Source organism: Sorex fumeus, unplaced genomic scaffold, assembly GCF_029834395.1.
Source record: "Sorex fumeus unplaced genomic scaffold, SorFum_2.1 ptg000029l, whole genome shotgun sequence".
Taxonomy (NCBI): domain Eukaryota; kingdom Metazoa; phylum Chordata; class Mammalia; order Eulipotyphla; family Soricidae; genus Sorex; species Sorex fumeus.
In genome coordinates, this window is record NW_026606086.1 from 12,810,751 (window position 1) to 12,835,482 (window position 24,732).

General features: G+C 42.7%; 1 protein-coding gene and 1 pseudogene across 1 annotated transcript; both read right to left on the reverse strand.

Moving 5' to 3' along the window:
- Positions 1–12,591: 12,591 nt before the first annotated feature.
- LOC130024628 (TM2 domain-containing protein 1-like) lies at positions 12,592–13,567 on the reverse strand (annotated as a pseudogene).
- Positions 13,568–20,824: 7,257 nt separating this feature from the next.
- Positions 20,825–21,763, reverse strand: LOC130024630 (olfactory receptor 2AP1). Its single transcript, XM_056115330.1, has one exon. It carries the CDS (start codon positions 21,761–21,763, stop codon positions 20,825–20,827), a length of 939 nt encoding a protein of 312 aa, XP_055971305.1.
- Positions 21,764–24,732: the final 2,969 nt, after the last annotated feature.

The window sequence follows — 24,732 nt, forward strand, 5'->3', positions numbered from 1 at the left end:
TCCCCGCCCCTCGTTCCATCCCGTCCCTCCCCCTTTAGCTCACAAAACAAAACGAAACAAAAAAACCCCAAAACACCCCAAAAACGTTCCGAAGCTGAACGCGGGGCTTTTCCAGCAGAGGTTTAAGAGCGTAACGCTCGCTCCCTCTGTACTTTCATCCCCACTCATTCAGAAACACAGGAAACAAGAATTTTAACCGGTCCTATCCGATATTCTAACATCGCCTAAGTAAAGGGGACCTGACAGTCTCTGCAAACCAGCACGCGTCAATCCCCCCCTTAATTTTCAGATGAGCGGCCTGAAGGCCAGAGAGCCCGGGTGGGATCTAACCGACTAACGAAAGCAGTTGATGAATAAATCAATGACTTCGGACCCACTCTCCAAACGGCTCACCATTCTGGCCGACCAAGTCGCCAGTCTCCAGCTCCTGCAACCGCCTTCTCCCGCCGAAAACGCCGCGACTCCGCTCGGCTCCCGGGTGTTTACGCGGTTTCCTAGCAACGGTTGCCAAGGCACCGCCGTGCGCAGGCGCGACCGCCCCCCTGCGCAGAGCAAGGTCCAATCGACGCCCAGCTTCTTGGGAGATTGACAGGGCTGTTATTCCCATAGGGCTAAAGGAGACCGGCGGGAAGTTCGAATTGTTTTCCTGCCCTCAGCCCTTTGCCTGCTTGGCAGAGAAAGCTCAGGATTCTTCTCTACGTTTTTTTTCTCTATTGCGTGGTTTGAGTTGGGGCTACGAGGCAAGAGGAAGGCTGAGGGGACTGGTTAGAGAGGAATAGGCAAGCTCTGGTCCAGTGCATATGGTCAAGGTCACTTTCTGCGCACAGCGCTTTCCTGAGTGCTCAACACCTCTTGCCAGGGTTGAGCTCCACTTCATTCTTTGGAGTAGAAAGCACAAGAACACTCCAGTCCAACGCAGTACTCTAAACGGTCCCCTGAGGGATGATCAGTGAGTGTAGAGTCCAGAGTAAGCCCTAAGCAGAGTGTGGCCCCCAAACCAAAAATAAACAAAATGTGTGGACTGCATGGGTCTTACTCTGCTAAATAAAATATGATTTGGGTACCTGTGAGGGAGAACAACTGATGTGGGGGAGGGGCGAGGGGAACGGGGGGGAGGGTAGGGGAGAGGGAAGAGTTGTTCTTTTTATTTTTTTATTTTTTATTTATTTATTTTTTATTAGTGAGACATCATGAGGTACAGTTGTAGACTTACAAATTTTTGTGCTTGGGTTTCAATTATACAATGATCAAATACCCATCCCTCTACCAGTTCCCATTTCCCACCACCACGGATCCCAGTATCCCTCCCACCCCCCCCATCCCCCCCATCCCACCCTGCCTCTGTGGGAAAGGATATTCGCCAAATAAACATCCGACAAGGGGTTGATATCAAGGATATACAAAGTACTGGTTGAACTCCACAAAAAGAAAACATCCAACCCCATCAAAAAATGGGGAGATGAAATGAATAGAAACTTTCACAAAGAAGAAATCCGAATGGCTAAAAGGCACATGTTCTTTTTATTTTTATTGACCAGTTAGACACCAAAGTCTTTATAAGTAGAACTGAATAATAAGGATGAACCTGAGAAGTCAGACACACAGGTTTATGTTAGGGTTGACATTTCAAGAAGCTTCATCATAACATTTTTTTAAGGCATTTGATATGAGAAGTTGATTGGGCTTGTGGGATCTAATTTTAGTCTCTTTTGTGTACCAGCCTGAATGCTCAAATATGTTTAGTTCAAAAGGTAAAGGCCCTCCCGTTGATCATCGATTTGCTCAAGCAGGCCAGTAACGTCTCCATTGGAGACTTTGTTGTTACTGTGTCTGGCATATCGAATACGTCACGGGGAGCTTGCCAGGCTCTGCTGTGCGGGCGAGATACTCTCGGTAGCTTGCTGGGCTCTCCGAGAGGGGCGGAGGGGCGGAGGAATCGAACTCGGGTCGGCCATGTTGGCTGCGTGCAAGGCAAACGCCCTACCCGCTGTGATCCTTCAAACACTGTCACCAGGAGGAAAAAAAAAAGCAGAAATAAAATTCAAATTAATGACATTTCTTGATACTACACTTGATTGCAGTGCCTGGCTGTCCTCGCTGGGGCCCCTTGGAGGGTCCTTGGGTTGAGTTTCCCTCCCTGCCCCGAGCAGAGCTCCGGCAGCCGAAGACCTCCAGAACCAGACACAACCATGCTGAGACCACTCTCCACACGCATGAAGGTACCGGCAATGGAACAAAGGCATGCGGGTCCCAGGGCTGAGATCTCCAAGCCTGCTTGGATCGGAGTCTGAGCATCCTCCACCCAGATCCTCCATCCTCCAGTAGGCAGGGGTCACACCCACTAACAGGCCCCCTGGCACCTTGTAATCCCATCAACGGCCAAGACCCAGAGACTATAAAACCCAGCTCCCAGAAGTGCGTGGCCGCGACATCTTATTATCTCATTCTTACTTTGGACAACCTGGCAGGCTATCGAATGTAACCTGCCCACACGGCAGAGTCTGGCAAACTCCCTGTGGCGTACCCATAATGCCAAATACCAGTAACAATGATGGGTCTCATTCTCCTAACCCTGAAAGAGCCTTGAATATGACACTTTTTAAAATCTCTGGGCTAGGATGAAGGAGACATTAATGGAGCCTGCTTGAGGCAATCGACCAACAACAGGATGATCGTGAACACTTGATCTTAGCCAAAAGGCCGAGAAGCCCACTTTTGGGCTGGAGCTATAGCACAGCGGGTAGGGCGTTTGCCAGGCCAACCCAGGTTCAATTCCTCCGTCCCTCTCAGAGAGCCCCAAAGCTATAGAGAGTATCTCACCCGCACGGCAAAGTCTGGCAAGCTACCCATGACGTATTTGATATGCCAAACACAGTAACAATAAGTCTCACAATGGAGACGTTACTGGTTACCGCTTGAGCAAATCTATGAACAACTGGAGGACAGTGACAGTGTCAGTGACATTTCTTAGCTTTACCATAGAATTGAGACCAAACCCATCCACATATCCCAACCCCCTGCAGATATCTAAAATAAATAAATTCAAGACTTACTCACTTGGAGCACGGGCCACTGAAGCTATAAATTAGGAAGACTTAAATGACCATTTTGTTGTATATTTGAGAGACTGAATGAGGACTTGAGCAATACTATCAGGATGTGTAATTGTTGAATATCAACCCGACGTGTTTTAGGCTTCATTAGTGAATTTCCCCTTTTCCTCCTCCCAGAGAAGCTTATCATGCCCTTGCTAGCATCCCTAATTTAGTTAAAGTTTATCACCGACCTTTCCTTTGTATTTTACCTCTCATTGTCACAGTTCTCCAAGTCAGTCTTGATTACTTATAAGCCAAAACTTTCTGGTAATTCTGAACTTTGGACTTGTACTGATTTGTATTTAAAGTGCTGTGTATTTGAACCTGAGTTTCTATTTCCCCTATAGCCGTTTTATATTTTACTATAGAGCAGTGTTCTTTGGTTAAACACAGATACACCTGTGCTCCTAATATTTGGGAGTTGATTGACTCTGAAATATATCTACCCCTGGGCGTTGGTCATAATTACTTGACTAAGGCTTCAGTTGCACCCCAAAAGGGAGGTCCCGTCTTTGGACAGGGATGGATCTGGGGTGAGTAGCAAAGCTACTCCGGCATTGAAATGGGACAGTTTAGAAAGCATCAATGCATGGTTTGATGCAAGCTGTTATGACTTAAGAGACAGGATCTCCATGGGAAGGACACACTGAACTGGCCTGAGTAGACTTAGTCTGGGATTTACAGTGAAAGTCTTGCCCAGAGAACTAAGTGTTGGGATCGTTGTCTCTTACTGTGTTTATCCAAACAACCGAAAGTATTGATAACATATACAACTAGAGAGAAGGATAAAAAGCAATATAGATGTTCCTGAGAGACAGAGTGTCTCCTTGTGTTAATCTCCCCAAAAGAGAATTTTCTATGTTTTATCTTTGTAAATGATTTATGTAAATTTCCAGATGTCTCACCTATGTAAATGATCAATCACACCTATGTCCTTACCACAACCCCCCTCAGATGTTCTATAAGTATGCTAGCAGCTCTGCATTAAATGAGCCACTTTCACCATCAGGCCGTGGTCCCCCATTGCACACTCTCCCACAATTTATTTTCCGAACTCACATATAATTTCAAGGAAATTCCTGCCCTTCCATGAGTTTTGTCTCCAGGATTCTAAGCAAGTTCCCACTGTGAAAAATCAGTGGTACCTGCAGGGAAGAAAAGAAAAGAAAATATGAGAAATCACTGAAATCTATCTAGAGATCTTCTTATAATAAAGGAATATTTTCTTGAGGAAAACCTGCTGTCAGTGCCTCATGCCACAGAAGGCAAGGTGATTCTCAGACTGTAGTTTTCTCAGATTTCCTGTTTCACTTAAGTGGAGCAAGTATAATTGAAAATAAAACTTCTGAAGGCCAAAACCCAGGAGCACAACCCTACTTAAATATTTCATCATAAAGTCATAAAACATCTCCTCTCCCACACTTTGCTTCCTCATGAAATGTTTCAGTTTAGTAGCTGACTAAAGCTTGGTTGTTGAAAGCCATAAGGCTCTTGCTGACCAGAGAGATAGTACTGTGGGTAAGGCACTTGCCTTGCATTCAGTCAAACCTAGTTTGATCCCCCATATCATATATAGCTCCCCTGAGCATCTAAAAGAGTGGCCCCTCAAAACTGGACGGCTACATGCAAAAAAGTGGGCTCAGATCTCTGCCTAATGCCGTGCACAAAAGTAAGATCGAAATGGATTTATGACCTCAACATCAGACCAGAATCTATAATGTTTATTGAAGACAAAGTTGGCAAAACTCTCCATGATATTGAAGTTAATGGTATCTTCAAAGATGTCACGCCACTGGCCGAGCAAGTGAAAACAGAGATAGACAAATGCGACTATCTTAAACTAAGAAGCTTCTGCACCTCAAAAGAAACAGTGACCAAAATACAAAGACAGCCTACAGAATGGGAAAGAATATTCACCAAATACACATCCGACAAGGGGTTGATATCAAGGATATACAAGGTACTGGTTAAACTACACAAGAAGAAATCACCCAACCCCATCAAAAAATGGGGCGAGGAAATGAACAGAAACTTTCACAAAGAAGAAATCCGAATGGCAAAAAGGCACATGAGAAAATGCTCTACATCACTAATCATCAGAGAGATGCAGATCAAAACCACAATGAGATATCATTTCACACCACAGAGACTGGCCCACATCCACAAGGACAAAAGCAACAGGTGCTGGCGCGGATGTGGTGAGAAAGGGACCCTCCTTCACTGCTGGTGGGAATGCTGGCTGGTCCAACCCTTTTGGAAAACAGTATGGACGATTCTCAAAAAATTAGAATTTGATCTCCCATTTGACCCAGCTATAGCACTCCTGGGAATATATCCCAGAGAGGCAAAAAGGTATAGTCGAAGTGACATCTGCAATTGTTTGTTCATTGCAGCACTCTTTACAATAGCCAGAATCTGGAAAAAACCTGAGTGCCCGAGAACAGGTGACTGGTTAAAGAAACTTTGGTACATTTACACAATGGAGTACTATGTAGCTGTTAGAAAAGATGAAGTTATGAAATTTACATACAAGTGGTACTACATGGAAAGTATCATGTTAAGCGAAATGAGTCAGAAAGAGCGGGATAGACACAGAAAAATTGCATTCATCTGGGGAACATAAAGCAACAAAACAGGAGACTAACACCCAGGAATGGCTGAGATTAGTACCAGGAATTTTGCTCCATGACTTGAAGGCCAGCCACATGTGCTAGGTGAAAAGGAAGCTCAGATAGAGAAGAGAGCACCAAATAAAGGGTGTGAAGACCCTCCCAGGGTGGGAGAGACATGCTAAAAGTAGTCTATAGACCAAACATGTTTGCCACTCAATGCCTCTTTTGCAAAACACAGTACCCAAAAGAAGAGAGAGAGAACAAGGGGGAAGGCCCTGCCACAGCGGCAGGGTGAGATGGGGGGGGATGGGGGGTGGGAGAGATGTTAGGACCCGTGGTGGGCGAGGATGGGCACTGGTGGAAGGATGGGTATTTGATCATTGTATAACTGAAACCCAAGCACAAAAATTTATAAGTCTATAACTGTACCTCATGGTGTTTCACTAATAAAAAAATGATAAAAAAATAAAAAAAATAAAAGAGTGGCCCCTGAGCACAAGGCCAGGAGCATGACAAGGTATGGTTCCCCCCAAAAAACAAACAAACAAGCAAACAAACAAACAGATCTTGAAGACGAAAGCATAAGACTACAGAGGACAAAAACACTAGAGGAAAATACTATGTTTACTCCAGAAAATACTATGCATAATCCAAATACAAGTCATATAATAAAAACTCACACACTGAAAGCTTATTTGCTTCAGTTTCTGTTACCCAAAATACCATGTCAACAAAAAGTTGTAAGCAAATGTGAAGAAAAATGCAGTCTGAATATAAGCATCAAAATCAGACTTAACTATGACACACCAGTATGAGGTTACTGAGAAATAATTTAAAATAGTTATAAGGTCTCTAACCCCTCATCCCCACACCCCAGCACGCCATATTTCTGAAGATGCCATCTGAGAGAGTTTTGGGGTTCACAGACATATGAGAAGTTCCAACCCTCTCTTCTCCATGGAGGAGGGTGGCAGAGGCCAGATTCAACTCTGGCATTTCCAGATGTCTAGGGTGAATGTAACAGCCATCAGAGGAACGGGGAGTGGGCTAAGAAGAATTTTAATTAACACAGGAATAATGAGTCTAACATCGGGCTATGTCCTTCCCTGAAAATTCTAAATACATCACTTCAGCCAAGGGTTTTTTTTCTTTTTTGGTCACACCCAGCGATGCTCAGGGTTACTCCAGGCTCTGCACTCAGGAATGACTCCTGGCGGAGCTTGGGGGACCTTATGGTATGCTGGGGATTGAAGCCTGGTAGGCTATGTACAAGGCAAATGCCCTACCAGTTGTACTAGAGCTCTGGCACTAAGTATTTTGGTGGGGGGTTTATGTGGGCCCACAGGGTTCTGGGGACCATTGAGTACCTGGGATTGAACCTGGTCGGCCACGACCAGGGTAAGATTATTTTGTTGTTCCCTTCTCTTTGAACAAGAGTTCTGAACCCACTTTGCTCTGTCTGACACAGCCCTTTGGAAAGGTTTCCTGTTACATTCAACCCCACATGCCATCTCCCCATGTTCTGAGGGTGACCCAACCCTATTCTACAAGGAAGGGGGGGCATGGATACAGCAAGATTCAGCTCAGAAAACCCCAAGTTGGAGTGAGGGAATCCGCCATCAAGGCTCTGACATTGTTTTGCTTTTATTTGGTTTGACCGTGGTTTGGGGGCCACAAACCAGCAACACTTAGGGGTTCTCCTGGCTCTGACTCAGAAATCACTCCTGCACGATGGTGGGACTGTACGGAGAGCCAAAGAAAGAACCAGGGTCCTGTGACTGCAGGCAAAAGCCCTAACTGCTCTGGTCTCACTGCAGTGGCCCAAGCACCTTGCTGGATCCTTAAGGACACTAAATATTGAAGCAAAGAATACGGCTGCAGGTAGTTTCAGTGAAACGCCACGAGATGGCACTGTGGGATTTTGTTCCCTACCCAGGCCTGTTTCTCTAAGAATTTTCCACCCTTGGGTTTGCTTCAATGTTAAGTATGGGGTCATTAAGGATCAAGCAAGCAACTTCCACAGGTGCAGCAGTAGGAGAGCCATGTGGGTGCTTGTCATTCACGCGGGTGACCAGGGTTCAATTCCGCCTTCAGAATTTTGTGGGGTACATAGCTGAATCTCCTCTGGGGGTTCAAGTGGGTTTTCCTAGTTTGTGTCCTCTGGACAACAAAGGGTACAGGGGTTCGATTCCTTCTCCCCTCTCAGAGAGCCTGGCAAGCTACCGAGAGTATTCAATATGCCAAACACAGTAACAAGAAGTCTCACAATGGAGACGTTACTGGACCCACTCGAGCAAATCAATGAACAACAAGAGGACAGTGTTTGACAGTATATGTATATATATATATATATATTAATATATATACACATAGTTATATGTATATATATATGTATTATTGGTGGGCTGGAGCGATAGCACAGCGGGTAGGGCATTTGCCTTGCACGCAGTTGACCTGGCCGACCCCAGTTCGATTCCTCCGCCCCTCTCGAGGAGCCCGGCAAGCTACCCAGAGTATCTTGCCTGCACGGCAAAGCCTGGCAAGCTACCCATGTTGTATTTGATATGCCAAACACAGTGACAACTAGTCTCACGCTGGCGATGTTACTGGGCCTGCTTGAGCAAATCGATGAACAATGGGAGGACAGTGCTAAATTATTATTGGTGAAACACCATGAGGTACAGTTGTAGACTTACAAACTTGAGTGCTTGGGTTTCAGTTATACACTGATCGAGTACTAATCCCTGGTCTTAAATTTTTTGTTCTCTTCGATCTGAGCAAGAAAACTTCTGAACCCACTTTGCTATGTCTGTGACCGAACCATTTACCAATGTTTTCTGTTATGGGCAACCCACACCTATGACATTCTGAGGGTGTCCCAACCATCTTCTACAAGGAAGGGGGCATGGAAGAAGATACAATAGAACCCCCAAAGTCAGGTGAGGGAATTCGCTATCAAGGGACTGAAGCAGTTTTGTTTTTAGTTTCTTGTTTGTTTGTTTGTTTATGGTTGGGACCATGCCCAAAGATGTTCACTGGACACTCCTGGCTTTGCATTCCATTCAGGGGGCACCATATGGGGAGCCAACGAATGGATGATGGTCCTGTAAAGGCAAGGCAAGGGTTCTAACCCCTCTGCTACTGCTGCACAGGCCAAAGCTGTGTGCTTGATCCTTAATTACCCCATACCTAACATTGGACTGGAGTGATAGCCCAGCGGGTAGGGCGTTTGCCTTGCATGGGCCGACCTGGGTTCAATTTCTCTGTCCCTCTTGGATAGCCTGCAAGCTCCTCGTGGTGTGTTCCATATGTCAAAAACAGTAACAAGTCTCACAATGGAGATGTTACTGGTGCCCGTTGGAGCAAATCGATGAACCAATGAGAGGACAGTGCTACAGTGCTATAAGGTGGGGGAAGGAAGAGCAAGTGTCAACATTTCTCTTTGTGGGGATTTTATTAGAAACTATTTTTCACAAACAATTAATTGAGCACAGAGTTTGTAGAATGCCAAGCTTGTTTTGGAGGGGGTGGAGTTTGGGCCACACCTAGTGGAGCTCTGGGGTAACTCCTGACTCTAAATTCAGGAATTACTCTTGGCAGTGCTCAGGGAACCATTTGGGGTTCTGGGGATTGAACTCTGGCTGGCCGCATACAAGAAAAATGCTCTGCCTGCTGTACTCTCCCTCCAGCTCCCCAACATTTTAAAACCAAGATAGACATTTTTGTGTTTGCATTTAATCTTCCACAATAATTTCCACAAGAAATCATTATATATGACTTATATATAGCATCTCATAACAGCTTCTCTACCTAAAATTTATTTACTGGTCTCTTATCAGAAATTTTTTATTTTCAACACTGAGGTACAGCAAGTGTTACATATAGTGCCCAGGGCTGGAAAGACAGCACAGCAGCTAGGGCACATTTGCCTTGCATACAGATTTCAACCATCTTCAGCACCAATAAGAGCAGAGTGGATAGCACTGTCCTTCCTCCCATTGTTCATCGATTTGCTTGAGCGGGCACCAGTAACATGTCACAACAAACTGTGAGATTTGTTGTTACTGTTTTTGGCATATCGAATACATCACGGGAGCTTGCCAGGCGTTGCTGTGCGGGCGAGATACTCTTTGTAGCTTGCTGGGATCTCCAAGATGGGTGGAGGAATCAAACCCGGGTCAGGAATGTTCAAGACAAACGCCCTACCCCCTGTGCTACGGCTCCAGTCCGTTATCATTTGACAGATACTATTTTTTATCAGGTTACTCTGCACTTGGGCTGGAGCAATAGCATAGCGGGTAGGGTGTTTGCCTTGAACACTGCTGACCCAGTTTCCATTCCTCTACCCCTCTTGAAGAGCCCAGCAAGCTACCGTGACTATCTCACCTGCACGGCAGAACCTGGCAAGCTCCCCGTGGCATATTCGATATGCCAAACACAGTAACAACAAGTCTCACAATGTTACTGGGTCCGTATGAACAAATCGATGTACAGAAGGACAGTGCTAGAGTGCTACAAATGATTATTGTTGAATATTTGTTAAATAAACAAATTATTTAAATTATGTAACTCTTGTGCACATAAAAAAAAAACTCTAAAGAAACATTGTGCTATGCCAGTGGGTGTTTGACCAATATTATTATTTTTTCAAAAAAACAGACTTGGCTCTCTCAACTTTTTCCTATATTTTTCTTAGTTATTTCCTCCTTTTATGCTGATTCGATCGGTTTATAGCTTGATTGAATTTTAAATCTTTATTTAAGACCACATTTTTTTCTTCTTTCCTTTCTGCTTCCTTCCTTCCTTCCTTCCTTCCTTCCTTCCTTCCTTCCTTCCTTCCTTCTTTCCTTCCTTCCTTCCTTCCTTCCTTCTTTCCTTCCTTCCTTCCTTCCTTCCTTCCCTCCTTCCCTCCCTCCCTCCCTCCCTCCCTCCCTCCCTCCCTCCCTCCCTCCCTCCCTCCCACTCTCCCTCTTTCTTTCTTTCTTTCTTTCTTTCTTTCTTTCTTTCTTTCTTTCTTTCTTTCTTTCTTTCTTTCTTTCATCCTTTCTTCTTTCATTCTTTCAGTTTTATTGAGGAACTGTGATTTACAATGCTGTCAATTATACTTCTATGCTTCCATAATTCCAGCACCACATCCATCAATGGAGTGCCCACTTCCCTTCAACAGTGTTCCAAGAATCCAACCCCCAAACCACATGCTACCATGTAAGCTCAGTTCTATAGACAAAAATCTTTAATTCTTAAGACTCTGTGTGTTGTTCCCTTACTGTTTCTTTATTTTCCACATATGAGGTTTTGTGTGTGTGTGTGTGTGAGAGAGAGAGAGAGAGAGAAAGAGAGAGAGAGAGAGCGAGAGCGCAATGACACCTGCACACATATAGATGAATAAAGCTAAACTTTTGAAATTTCCCAAAATTGTCAAAACACATAAACCTGGTATTGGGCTATGAGAACGCTGGGGTATTCTCGGAGTCTGGGTACCAGCCCTCCACATACTTCCAGAACCCCCACCTACCTCCCACAGTTGCCACTAAGTCGACTCACCCACTGGCCCTGCTCTTCAGACTCAAGACCCAAATCTCTGAGGAGAGACTGGTAAAGCAGCTAAAATTCATGGACACGGTGGTCCCCAATTCCCCTATCCTACCCCACCAAATTGGATGGGAAGGTAATGTAGAAGCCAACTAAACTCAACAAACAAACACAATAAAACAGAAGGCTGCTCTAGTGATGAACAGCTTGGTAAATCCTCAGACAGACTTAACAACCCTGTGATGAGATATAACACGTTTCACACATTTTCTTTCACTAAAGTATTTTTTTATATTTCATTTAGCCCTTTGGTTGTAGCAAGCGATACAAAATAAATTATTGCATGGCTGCTCAAAGGGCAAGCTAGGTTGGAGAGGAATGGGGACAATAATGGAGAGAAAGTCACTCAGGTGGTGCAGTTGGTGTTGGACCATCAAAAACCCATAACAACTGTATTATGAACAACTTTGTAAACCATGGTGTTTAAACAAAGTTAATAAAAGGAAACATGCATAAATTTTAAAAATCAATAGTATGAACAATTCTACGCTAATTCGTTTTAAAAATTAACATGAAGTAGATAAATCCTGGCCTGGAGCGATAGCACAGCGGGTAGGGCTTTTTTTGCCTTGCATACAGCCCATGTGGCCAACCTGAGTTCGATTCTTCTGCTCCCCTTGGAGAGCCCGGCAAGCTACCGAGAGTATCTCGCCCTCATGGCAAAGCCTAGCAAGCTACCTGTGATGTATTTGATATGCCAAACACAGTAACAACAAGTTTCATGATGGAGACGTTACTGGGCCCACTCGAGCAAATGGATAAACAATGGGAGGACAGTGCTACAGTGCGACAGATAAATCCTACAAATATACAGTTGAGTAAGGTGAAGAGAGAAAAATTAAGAAGGAAATTTTAAGGGAAAATCGGAAAAGACCTACAAAAATACAAAAGTGTGTTTTATCCTAAAAAGGGAATATTGGCTTTATATATTATAGATACTACTTACATTCTGCATTAATAAGTGAACTATTACTTTTTTAAAAAGAGAATAAGTCATACTTTTATTATTCAGAAGCCAAAATGATAATTGGCTACCTGCCTTTGGAAAAGACATTAAAGAATACCAGGGTAATAACTCTCTGTCTCGTGGAGATAGAAGCTGAAGAAAGACTCTTACCATATAGCTGTCCAAAAAAAGTCTTGTTAAATAAATCTTTGAATGATATGACTTTAAGTATATCATGGAACTCATGAAGGGGTATATTTAGAAGGACAAAAAGGAAAATTTGGACATCCACACATGCTGAGAATCTGGGTTCAAATCAAGAAAGCTCAAATCTACTCATTGTTTCTTAAAAAAAAATTGGGTATAACTGTGTTTTTCTAAATGTCTCCTTAGTAATACTCAGTCTTGTAAGTCTAGTTCCATAATAAACTATAGTGGCAGCTATTTTCATCTGATGATCTCACAATCTGTATTAAAATAGGAATGAAATCTATTAGGTTCCCAGTTTCACAAAACCCCACAGCTCAAAACTTTAATAAACCCAATGCAGAAAGAATATCCCAGGGGAAAGGGATCTGCTACCAACCATTCAAGAAAAAGAGAGGGTAATTGTGACTTGGTATGAATAACATTTACAGTTCAGCAAGATAAGGGCTTGAGAAAACCCACTTCACTTCCAGTAAAATGTGTTTCATTATCATAACAAACAAACAAACAAACCCTGTCCTCCTGTTGTTTATCAATTTGCTTGATTTGCTTGAGCAGGTCCAGTAACATCTCCATTCTTGAGACTTGTTGTTACTGTTACTGTGTTTGGCATATTGAATACGTCATGGGTAGCTTTCCAGGCTTTGCCCTGTGGGCGAGATAGCTTGCCAGGCTCTCCGAGAGGGGCAGAGGAATCGAACCCAGATCTGCTGGGCTGGCTGCGTGCAAGGCAAATGCCCTACTGCTGGGCTATCGCTCCAACCCATTATCATAAAATCCTTAAATATTATGTTGGGTGCTAGAAAATATGGAACGTGAGCTGTATAGTTTGTACAGCTATTATCATTTATATTTTGCTCTTTATAAATGTATTTTCCCACTTTGAGACCCTCACATTTTATCGTCTCCTCACCTGATGTGGCAGCATCTTCCTTAGGTCCATGGTGACTTTGGGACCATAGGACACCCAGGAACTGAATGGTCACAGGTTCTGAAGCACCTGGCCTGGCAGGTATGGCAGTATGGCAGGAGCCATACTGCGGATGAGCACATCCCCATGACTTCCCCAAAAGCAAAATATTATAATAAAAATCTCTTTGGATATGAAAAGTCATCTGAATAGACACAGAACATTCAATATAGATGAAGCATTAATTCAATATAGAGAAAGTGTGAAGTCCTGAATCAAGCTACAAATAAGAATATGGTTCAACAGTAAAGTTCAGGCCATGAATATATGATATCTAGTTTCAATCCTGGACATCAAAACCAATAAAATCTACTTAAGTATAAGAGACCAAACTCAGTGGTAAGGTGCTGAGGTGGTAAGGTGTTGGTCAATCCCCAACACCAAAACAAAGAAAAGGGTTTTAAACAGAACTTTCTTCAGGGGGTATGGTGCTGCCAGCAGGTCAATCTGTACATCTGAGGTGAGTGCATCAGCACCCTGATGGCACGGTCAGACTTTCAGATACTCCCAAATTGCTGCTGTGCCTTTGACCAGACCCCAAAAACTTGGGGAAAAGTTTACTAAGAAAGTAAACGGCCAAAAGTTAGGCATGTGGGAGACACACCCACAAACCACCTTTGGCTCAGCTATATAATGGAAGGCATGGCCTCTCTGGTTCCTGATTGAAGCGCTTAATGTCCATGATCCCAGAGACTCAGAAACAAATCTCAGAACCCAAAGGCTTTTGGCAGAAATGCATCCTGTCCCTGCAGTACGTTACTGGTGCTGGGCCACTCCAGGTGGGAATAGGTTTTGTGCCTTCCCCCTGGCAGCCCGGTGACCACCATCCTCCAGAGGACACTGGAGAGTCAGGTTTGGGCCTGCAGTGATGAGACATGCAGGGCCTAACCAGATGGGGGTGGAACCAGCCCTTTCCTCCCCATCCCAGCAAGACCCCGAGTTGCTGCCTACAAATGGCCTCTTTGGCTCCTGATCAAGCTAATTAATGGCCATGATCCCAGAGACTAAGAAACAAATCTTGAAACCCAGCAGCTTTTGGCAGAAATGCATGTGGACCGCATAGAAGGTTGCTGCCACCTCAGAGCTTATTGGAAAGCCAGGTATGATCCGGGCAACTGCAGTCTCATGGGAAGGGGGGCGGTACTGGCTCATCTTTCACGCCCTACCAAGGTCACGAGTTGCCCCCCACGAGTGGCTCTCTGGCACGGCCATGGCTCCAGAGGCAGAAGGACTTAGTCAAGAGCCCAGAAGCTTGTGGCAGAGAAGTGAATGGACCATGCGTTAAACTATGGCGCCATGCATCCCCGGGAAGAAAAGGGTGTTGCTCCCTACTGCCTTTTTCCCCCTCGGCAGCAAGGTGGCCACCGCCTCAGAGCTTATAGGAAAGCCAGGTATGAGCTGGTGGTGACAGGGCAACTGAAGTTTCATGGGAAGGGGGGCGGTACTGGCTCGTCTTTCACGCCCTACTGAGGTCATGAATTGTCCCCACACGAGCAGCTCTTCAGCACAGCCATAACAGCAGACACACAGAAACCAATCTTGTAATTATCTGGCTCTTTGCAGAAATCCAAAAAGACTGATTCAGTACTTCATGGATAGACAATAGCTTAGGGAACTCATAGCCTTGAAACCAGTTTTGTTAAAAAAAAGTTAAAGGAGCTTTTGTTTAAAGACAAGACCAACTTCTCAGCACTTGCATTTGAATATGGCATTCATTCCCTCACTCACTTATGACTGCCCTCTACAAGATTAAGGAAGTTCTGTTTATTTATTTTTTTATGTAGAAGTACTGCTATTTATTCAGCCACTGATTAGCTGATTGAATTGGGCATGAACTCCACTTTACTTTTTAAAAAAATTTTATTTATTTATTTATTTATTTTTCTTCTTATATTTATTTATTGAATCACCTTGGGAAAATTTACTAAGCTTTCAGGTTTAAGTCTCGGTCATACAATGATCAAACACCCTTCCCTTCACCAGTACTAATTTTTCACCACCAAGAACCCCAATCTACCCCCGTCTCACCCCTCCCAATGCTTGTGAGGCAGATGATTTCCACTTAACTCTTCTCTACATTGATTATATTCATTGTTTTGACAAAAGACGCACCATTATTGTTTAGAATTTCTCCCCCAACAATCAGAATTGCTGAAAAGGCATCGTGAAATACTTTGTTTTCTATAGCTGATTATGAGAATCATATAATCTCACGTGGCCGTAATAGTAGAGCTTTCATGCAGTCACATATGCATTGGACCAGAGATGTGAAGCAGGCCTGATGAGAAGGCAGAGGTCCAACACAGATGCCGCCAGGACACAGCTGGAAGGGAGAGGTCTCCACTTTCATTTCCAAAAAGGCCTGGGAATGTCAGTGGGGAGGAAAATCGCATCTGGAAAATTGATGAGCAAGCAGGAGTCAGAGATGTTGTGATGGGCCTGCTGGTATTATTTTCAAAAATAAAATTAATGTAAATTTATTTCTAAGCTCTATTCTATTTATCATTCACAATGAAGCTGTCCATTCTTAATCATTACATTTTAAAAATTCAATCTTTCTTTTTTGGCCCATAAATTATTTGAGAGGACAGCTGTCTTGGAAAAGACAGAATTTAGGCACACCCATCTTGGCTAAACCAAAAATATGCATGAAACTTTTGACATTCCAACCAAATTTTGGCCTGCTGTTGGCTGAAGGCCTGACCAAACATAAACAGTTAATATATATTTAGTTTGTTCTATATATATATATGACCGACAATATTATAATAAGGTAAACTAGAAAAAAGAAAATGTTATATAAATTAAGGACAGCAAAACACTTTTATAGTACTATACTGTACTGATGGCATAAGCTAACACCATCTATTTGTAAGATGAATTGTCTGCCAGTACCTATATCAATATTGTCCACAGTTGTTATCTAGGAATTCAATCATCTATTTATAAGATGAATTGTCTGTCAGTACCTACATCAATATTTCTATTCAGTGCTTTTCAGACAATACAACTTCTTGCAATGTCATGATTCGGCCAATATAGATTGCCCCCAGGTTGATTTGGCCAATACAGATTGCCACCAGTTATATTTGCCAAAGATACATTGGTCCCTGATAGATTTGCCACAGATAGATTGGCCCCGGGTAGATTTGCCCAAGATAGTTTGGCTCAAGATAGATTGTCCCAGATTTGCCTGTATATAGCTATCTAGATAGATTGTCTCTATCTAGATATCTTGGCTGAAGAGATATTGGCCCAAGAATGATTGGCCCAATAAGGCTTGGCCCGAGTAAGATTGGCTCAAGAGAGTTTGACTCAAGATAGATTGTCCCAGGATAGATCGCCTCTATATAGCTATCTAGATAGATTGTCTCTAGATATCTTGGATGAAGAGAGATTGGCCCAAGAATGATTGGCCCAATAAGGCTTGGCCCAAATTAGACTGGCCTAAGAGAGTTTGGCTCAAGATAGACTGGCCCAAGAAAGATTGGCCCTAGATACATTGGTCCAAGATACATTGACCCAAGATATATTGGCCACAGAAAGTTTGGCTCAAAATATATTGGCCTAAGATAGATTGACCCAGGATAGATAGATCAGCCCCAGATAGAATGGCTCAAGAAAGATTTGCCAAGATAGATTGACCAAAGATATGTTGGCCAAACATATATTTGCCAGAGAAATATTGGCTAGAGATAGACTGGCCCAATTTTGATTGACCCCATGTAAAATGCCCCCAGATAGACTGGTTATAGAGAGAATGGCTCAAATAGATTTGTCCAAGATAGGTTGGCGACACATAGATTGGATCCAGATAGATTTGCCCAGATAGATTGGCCCAAAATTGATTGGTCCCAAGAAATATGGGCCTTGGATAGATTTGCCCAGAGAGTTTGGAGGCAGATTGTTTGACCCGAGATAGACTGACTCAAGATATATTAGTCCAAGAAAACTGGCTCCTGATAGATTTGCCAAAGATAAATTGGCCCAAGATATTTTAGCTCAAGATAAATTGCTCCCACAAAGATTGGACCCAGATATTTTGGCCCTATATGATTTTGCTGAGATAGATTTGCCCAAGATAGATTGGCCTAGATAGATTGGCCTCAGAATATAACAGAGAGATAAGCCCAAGATTGATGGGCCACAGATACATTGGCTGAAGATAGATTGGCCCAAGATAGATTGGCTCGAGATAGATTGGCCCGAAATAGATTGGACCTAGCTAGATTGGCCTGAAATAGGTTGACCCAAATATATTGGCCCGAGATATATTGGCCTAAGATAGTTTGGCTGAAGATAGATTGGTGCAGGATAGATTGGCCCAAGAGAGATTGGCCCACAGTAGGTTGGCCCAGGATAGAGTGGTTCAAGATAGACTTGCCCAAGATTGATTGACTCAATATAGATTGGCCTCAGATATATTGTCCCCAGAGAGATTATCTCCAGATATATTGGCCCCAGAGAGATTGTCCAAGATAGATTGGCCCAAGGTAGATTAGCCTCAGATCAATTGACCCCAGATAAATTGGCCACTGTAGATCGGCCCAGATAGACTGGTCTCTGATAGATTGTCCCCAGATAATTTGGTGCCAGATTGGCTGGCACGAGAGAGATAGGCCCAAGATATATTATCTCAAGATAGATTGGCCCCAGATATGTTTCCACAAGATATATGGTCCAAATACAGTTTGGCCCAAGATAGATTGGCCCGAGATAGATAGGCCCCGGATAAATTCGCCACTGATAGATTGGACCAATATACACTTGCCCTAGATATATTGTCCCCAGATAGATTGGCCCTGATAGATTAACCCAAAAGATTGGCGCAAGATAGATTGGCTCAATATATATTGGCCAAGATAGATTGGCCTCAGATAGATTGGCCCCATATAGCTTGGCATCAGAATTATTGGCCCCAGATAGATTGGTGCTATGTCCTGAGAGTAATCTCAGGCTGGCATTGGGAATGGGAAGGTGCCCAGAAGAGCCTGGACTCTGCTTCCTACACTCAAATGATGATTTCTTGGGCTGATAGACTGAAGCCTCAGACTGTGTGTGTATGTGGTGTGTGTGTGTGTGTGTGTGTGTGTGTGTGTGTGTGTGTGTGTGTGTGTGTGAAGAAGGTTGGGTACAGTTATCTCCACCCTGTGTTCATGGTGCAAGCAGTCACACAGTTTGGGTTTTGGTGGGTAACTGGTCAGTGGGTGAAGGTTGGGATCTGTGTAATCTGTGTAGGTGAATAGGTTGTCCAAAGTCCCCCAGCATACACCTGGGACAAAGAGGTATTACCTAGTGGGAAGACTTCTTTACAGTACAAGACCAATTATTGGAGGTTAAGCATAAAGGTGGGTAGGTGGGTGGGTGGGAGGCCCGTGTGTGAAGGCTCGAAGTAGAACTTCTGACCTGGGACAAAGAGGCAGTGTCTAGTGCTAGACCACTTCTGAGGATTGCTGCCAATGGGATTTATATTTTCAAAAGATCAAAACTTGAGAATTTTTCTTATTTTATTGAGATTAATGACATTTTCCATTGCAATAATTGCAATTTTTAAAAATTTTATTTATTTATTTGTTTATTTTCTAGTTTTTGGGGTTACATCCAGAGATTCTCAAGGGTTACTCCTGGCTCTGCACTCAGGAATTACTCCTGGAAGTGTTTGTTTGGTCAGGAACCATATGGGATGCTGGGGACTGAACCTGGGTTGGCAGCATGCAGGGCAGACGTCCTACCCACTGTACTTGCTCTAGCCCCAGCAATTTTTTTTAATTAAAAAGTTTTTTGACAAGTAAGGGAGGTTTCATAGAATATAGAGTAATAGATTTATGGGAAGCTCAGAGAGAACTAAGAAGGGAAAGTCTCCTAAGTGGACTAATGAAAAGAGAACAGGGAGAAATACAGGAAAGAGGAAGATTCTCTTATTTAATTATTATTTTTAATGGATTCCATTGAATATTTTATTTATTTATTTTTAATGGAATCACTGTGAGATACAGTTACAAAGCTTTCATAATTGGGTTTCAGTCATACAAGGATTGAACACCCATCCCCCCTCCAGTGCGCATTGTCCACCAACAATGTCCCCAGTATTCCTCCCGCCATCTCACCACATCCCGCCCCCGGTCTCTGTGGCACCTGAGGAAGATTCTTTTAAAGGTCTTGAGTTCATTAATATATTCTCCTTGTTTCATTTAAAAATAGGGACGCTGCCACTCTGATGGTGGTAGTGGAATGTTTTGGCATGAAATCCTGCTGTTATCAATATAATAAATCACAGTGCCCCAAATAAAAAGAATGATTTTGCTTTTTGGGCCACACCTGGCAATGCTCAGAGGTTACACCTGGCTCAGGAATCACTCCTGGCAGTGCTCAGTGATGCTGAGGATGGAACCTGGATTAGCTACATGCAAGCCAAAAGCCTTAATTGCTATAGTCTCTATGGGCCGTCAAAAAATAATTTTTTCGTTCCCATTTTATTTAAACACCATGGCTTATGAAGTTGTTCACAATGATTTGTTACAGGCATTTGGATGGAAATTTTGTGCAACCTTCCCCCCAGAATTATCTATATTGACTTGTTCATGTTCCTAATCATAAAGACTAAGTTTAAATGGTATGTCTTTTGAAAATATTGGTTCTCAACTCAAAATTTCATTTTTTTTTTGAGGATGAATTTGGATCTTGCATGACTTGCATCTTCCATATATAGGTCCTTTATTTATTTTTTTTCTTTTTGGGATATACCTGGCAATGCACAGGGGTTACTCCTGGCTTATGCACTTAGGAATTACTCCTGGCGGTGCTTGGGGCACCATATGGGATGCTGGGAATTGTATCCAGGTTGACCGCGTACAAGGCAAACACCCTATCCACTGTGCTATCACTCCAGCCCCAGGTACTTTATTTCTTTATTTAAATTTATCAGGTTTTAATTTGTTTATTTTCAAGTATCTCTCACTGGCCTGGAATTTAAGTCTTTATTAAGTAGCTAGTAGCTTGCAGAGAGCTTGATACATAGTGAGGATCTATTCATTCATCCATCCATTAAAACTTTTTTGTTTGTTTGTTTTTGGGCCACACTCTGTGGTGTTCAGGGTTTACTCCTGGTTCTGTGCTCAGGTATTACTCCTGGCAAATTTAGGGGACCATATGGGATGCCAGGATCAAACCTGGATAAGCATCATAGCAGGAAAGTGCCCTATTCACCGTGCTATCTCTTTGGGTCCCCACTAAACTTTAATCCTGAAATTAAAAAAAATCCACAACCATTTTTTTTTGGGGGGGACACTCCCAGTGGTGCTCAGAGCTTGCTCAGAGATCACTGCTGATGGTGCTCAGGAGAACACATGAGGTGTTTTGGATCAAACTTGGGTTGGCTGTATGTAAGGCATGCATCCATGTACTATCTCTCTGGCCCCAGATTCACAAGTTTTTTAACAGTATCCTTGAAGGCTTGTTTTACCTGTTGATTCCTTAAAGTGTAAATGAAGGGGTTCAATAGAGGTGCAACTGAAGTAATGAGTAGAGCTACTCCCTTGTTGAATGTGTCTCCTACCGCTGAAGGCTTGATGTAAATGAAAATGCAACTTCCATAAGAGATGGAGATGACAATCATATGAGAAGAACACGTGGAAAAAGCTTTTGTCCTTTGCTGGGCAGAGGGTATCTTCAGAATAGCTCTGATGATGAACATGTAAGAAAGAATCACCAGAAATAGAGTGACCACTAGGGTCACAGATGCCACAAGAAAGACAACCTTCTCTATGAGGCGTGTGTCTGAACAGGAAAGTCCACGGAGAGGCTCAAAATCACAGAAATAATGATTCAGTTTGTTGGATGCACAAAAGTCCTGTTGGCTCATCAAAGTGAATGGTGGTATAATAACCATTAAGCCAGCCACCCAAGAGTAGACTACCAGCTGGGTACAGACCTTGCTGTTCATAATGGTCATGTAATGCAGAGGTTTACAGATAGCCACATAGCGATCATAGGACATGGCAGCCAGAAGATAAAACTCTGTTGATCCGAGGAATATGGCAAAGAAATACTGAGTGAAACAGCCAGCAAAGCTGATACTCTTATTCCCTGTGGTGATGCTGATCAGGACTCTGGGAATGAAGATGTTTGTGAAGGAAATTTCTAAGAAGGAGAAATTCCGGAGAAAGAAATACATGGGAGTTTGAAGGTGGGAGTCTAGCAGAGTGAGGATGAGAATAGTCAGATTTCCCAATATGCTGAGGAAATAGGCGAGGAACAGGAAGATGAAAACCAAGGCTTGCAGTTCTGGAGCATCTGTTAGACCCAGCAGGATAAACTCAGTAAACATAGTTTTATTTTTCATTGTTGGAAAAAAATTGAGCTTCAAGGTAAACAAGAGCTAGTGACTAAAGGTGAGAAAGGAAGAGATACTCTGAAATAAATAGGTGAAATCTGAAAAGAACAAAAGAAAGTGGACTATGAACTTTTCCCTCTGATGACATATGTGACCCAGACCAATTGCCCAATTATGAACATAGTGTGGAATTCTTCCAGTTCCGTTTATCTTTGCCACGATTTTCTCAAGCGGTAGCCTCCCCTACTTTCCCAAAGCAGTGTTCCTATTAGGTATTATTTAGTAGCACTGTGGCACTGTCCTCCCATTGTTCATTGATTTGCTCCAGCGGGCACTGATAACATGTCCATTGTAAGATTTGTTGTTACTGGTTTTGGTATATCCATATGCCACGGGGAGCTTGCCAGACTCTGCTGTTCGGGTGGGATACTCGGTAGATTGCCAGGCTCTCCAAGAGGGGTGGAGAAATCGAACCCGGGCACACGTGGCCAACCTGGGTTCGATTCCTCCGCCCCTCTATGGTGAAGCCTAGCAAGCTTTTCCCTTTCAGTATAGCCTTTTTTTTGCATGCAAGTTAAGTCTGGTATGGTTTCTGGCAGCCTTGCCAAACAAGTATAGCACTGTAGTACTGTAGCACTGTCCTCTCATTGTTCATCAAGTTGCTCGAGCGGGCACCAGTAATGCGTCCGTTGTGAGACTTTTTGTTACTGTTTTTGGCATATTGAGTACGCCACGGGGAACTTGTTGGCCCTGCCATGCAGGCAGGATACTCTCGGAAGCTTGCTAGGCTTCCAAGAGAGATGAAAGAATCGAACCCGGATTGACCGTGTGCAAGGCAAACGCCCTACCCAGTGTGCTATTGTTTCAGCCCATTATTTAGTATGTTATTTTTTGACTTAAAGATGCAAAATTTTTTTTCATTTAAATTAACATTTCTTCCCCTTTTTCTTCCCTTTTTGTTATTGAGATGGCTAGGGGTCACATATAGGCCTGAGTAAATTGTTTGTATGCTTGAATGTGGTGTTTGCCAGGGTTACACAACAGCTTATAGTGCTCACACATTTGGCTACAGTGCTCACCAGGGTTGTGCTCTTTTAGTAGTACTTGCACATGTACTAACTAGGGATTATATTACTAAGTGTGCAGCTCATGCATATTCTTGTATTAGTGCCTGCTGTTGATTGCACTTCTGGCTATGGTGCTTACACATCCCTTCACTGTGGGATTCGTTAAAGATACACAAGGATCATCCTTTGGTTGTGGGGCTGACATACATCTTCTAGCTGTGTTGCTGAAAATCACCTGTAGTGCTAGAGACCACAGATAGCACAGCTGAGAGAATTTCACTTGGTTTTTGTAATGGTACCAGGGATTGAACTCAAGACCTGACATTTGAAATTTAGGCAAACTAAGTCACCTCCATTTAAGTTTATGCCAATAGCTCTGCAGATCTGCTAAATAATCTACAAAATCAGATCAAATAGGAATGTTCAATTTTCTGATAGTGAGGAAAATCTTTACTCTTCAATGCCAACATGAAACATTTTCAACATTCCAAGTTTCTGCAATGGATTAATAATGGAAAGTCTCTAAGTTGCCACTTTCTGGGATAATTGCTAATTTCCTTTCATCTGTTCTCACTTTCATTTCTCCCCATTGATTCCCTCCTCTGACTAATTCCCTTGACTGATCAGTTTTTCTCAGAATTTTTTTTCTTCAGAATTGATTTAAAAAATTTCTTCTTTGCATTTCCCGTTTTTTTCCCCCAGCATCCCAGTTTCCTTCTTGTTTGAATTATGTATTCCCTTGATATTAAAAGTGCCAGATTCTCACTTCTTCCTAATGAATATGTCTTTCTAGTAGATTTCAAAGATCTATGTAGGACTAGAGAGATAATATAGGAGTTTATATTATGTTTGTGTTGCACTTGGGCAACTCTGTTCCCATCTCTGGCTGGCATGACCTACTGTTCCTAGTAACTCCAGGAGACATCATTGAGCCCAGAGCCAGGAGTAAGCCTGGCACAGCTGGGTATAACCCCAAATAAAGAAAATAAGCAAAACAAAAACCAAACAAAAAACAAAACAAAACAAAAACCCAAACCCAAACCCAAACCCAAACCAAAACCCTACAAAGATTTGTGTAGGATTATGTAATTCTGTGCTCTGAATTCATACCTATGTAAGGATTCTATAAATAATGGAACAAAAATCCAGAATCTAGAGCTAGATTTATAAGGAATTTTTCTTTCTCATAAGGAAATATATAGGATTTTACTACATTCCAAAGAAAAAGTAGGAGTTTAAGAATATTTAAAGCAAGATTTCTTAACATGAATGCATAAGTTCCTAGGTAGGATTTGTCATTTTTGTGAGTTATCTATAAATCATGAGTAAAACATTTTGTATATCTGGGCAAAGAAATTTTATGGGGAAAGTGTAAGAACCTATGGCTTGTATTTTTCATTAAAATTTCATATTTAAGCACATTAAGTACATTTCAACATTCTAACTTAGTTTTATGAGCTCTTATAGTCAAACACAGTCACACTTCATGAGAATGTTCTTATGGACTCATTTAAGACTTTTTTATATATTACTTTTGTAAACATTAAAAATGCAGGGAGCTTAGGAATGGAGGAATGGAGGGAGGGAGGAAGAAAGGAAGGAAGACAGGATGGAAGACAGATAGACAATTAAATCAATAACTGATTAAAAGTTATAAAATGTGGTTTCCAAAATACTGGGGTTAAAGTCTCTACCTTTAACAAAATGTTAGTGAACTCTTATAGAAGGGCTTAATGGCCCCTTGGTGAAATACAACAATCTTCACACTCTCCTAAGGATACTTTTTTGTAATATTTTCAGCAGTTTTTCATAACAAACAATGCAAAATATATTATTTTGGTTCTGCTTTGGGGCAGGGATTGGGGTTCAGGATGGAAACATCCAAAATATGGTGGTGGGAAGGTGTATTGG

Excerpts from the sequence above, each read along its gene's own strand:
- LOC130024630 (XM_056115330.1), bottom strand. The coding sequence starts at position 21,763 with ATGAAAAATAAAACTATGTTTACTGAGTTTATCCTGCTGGGTCTAACA.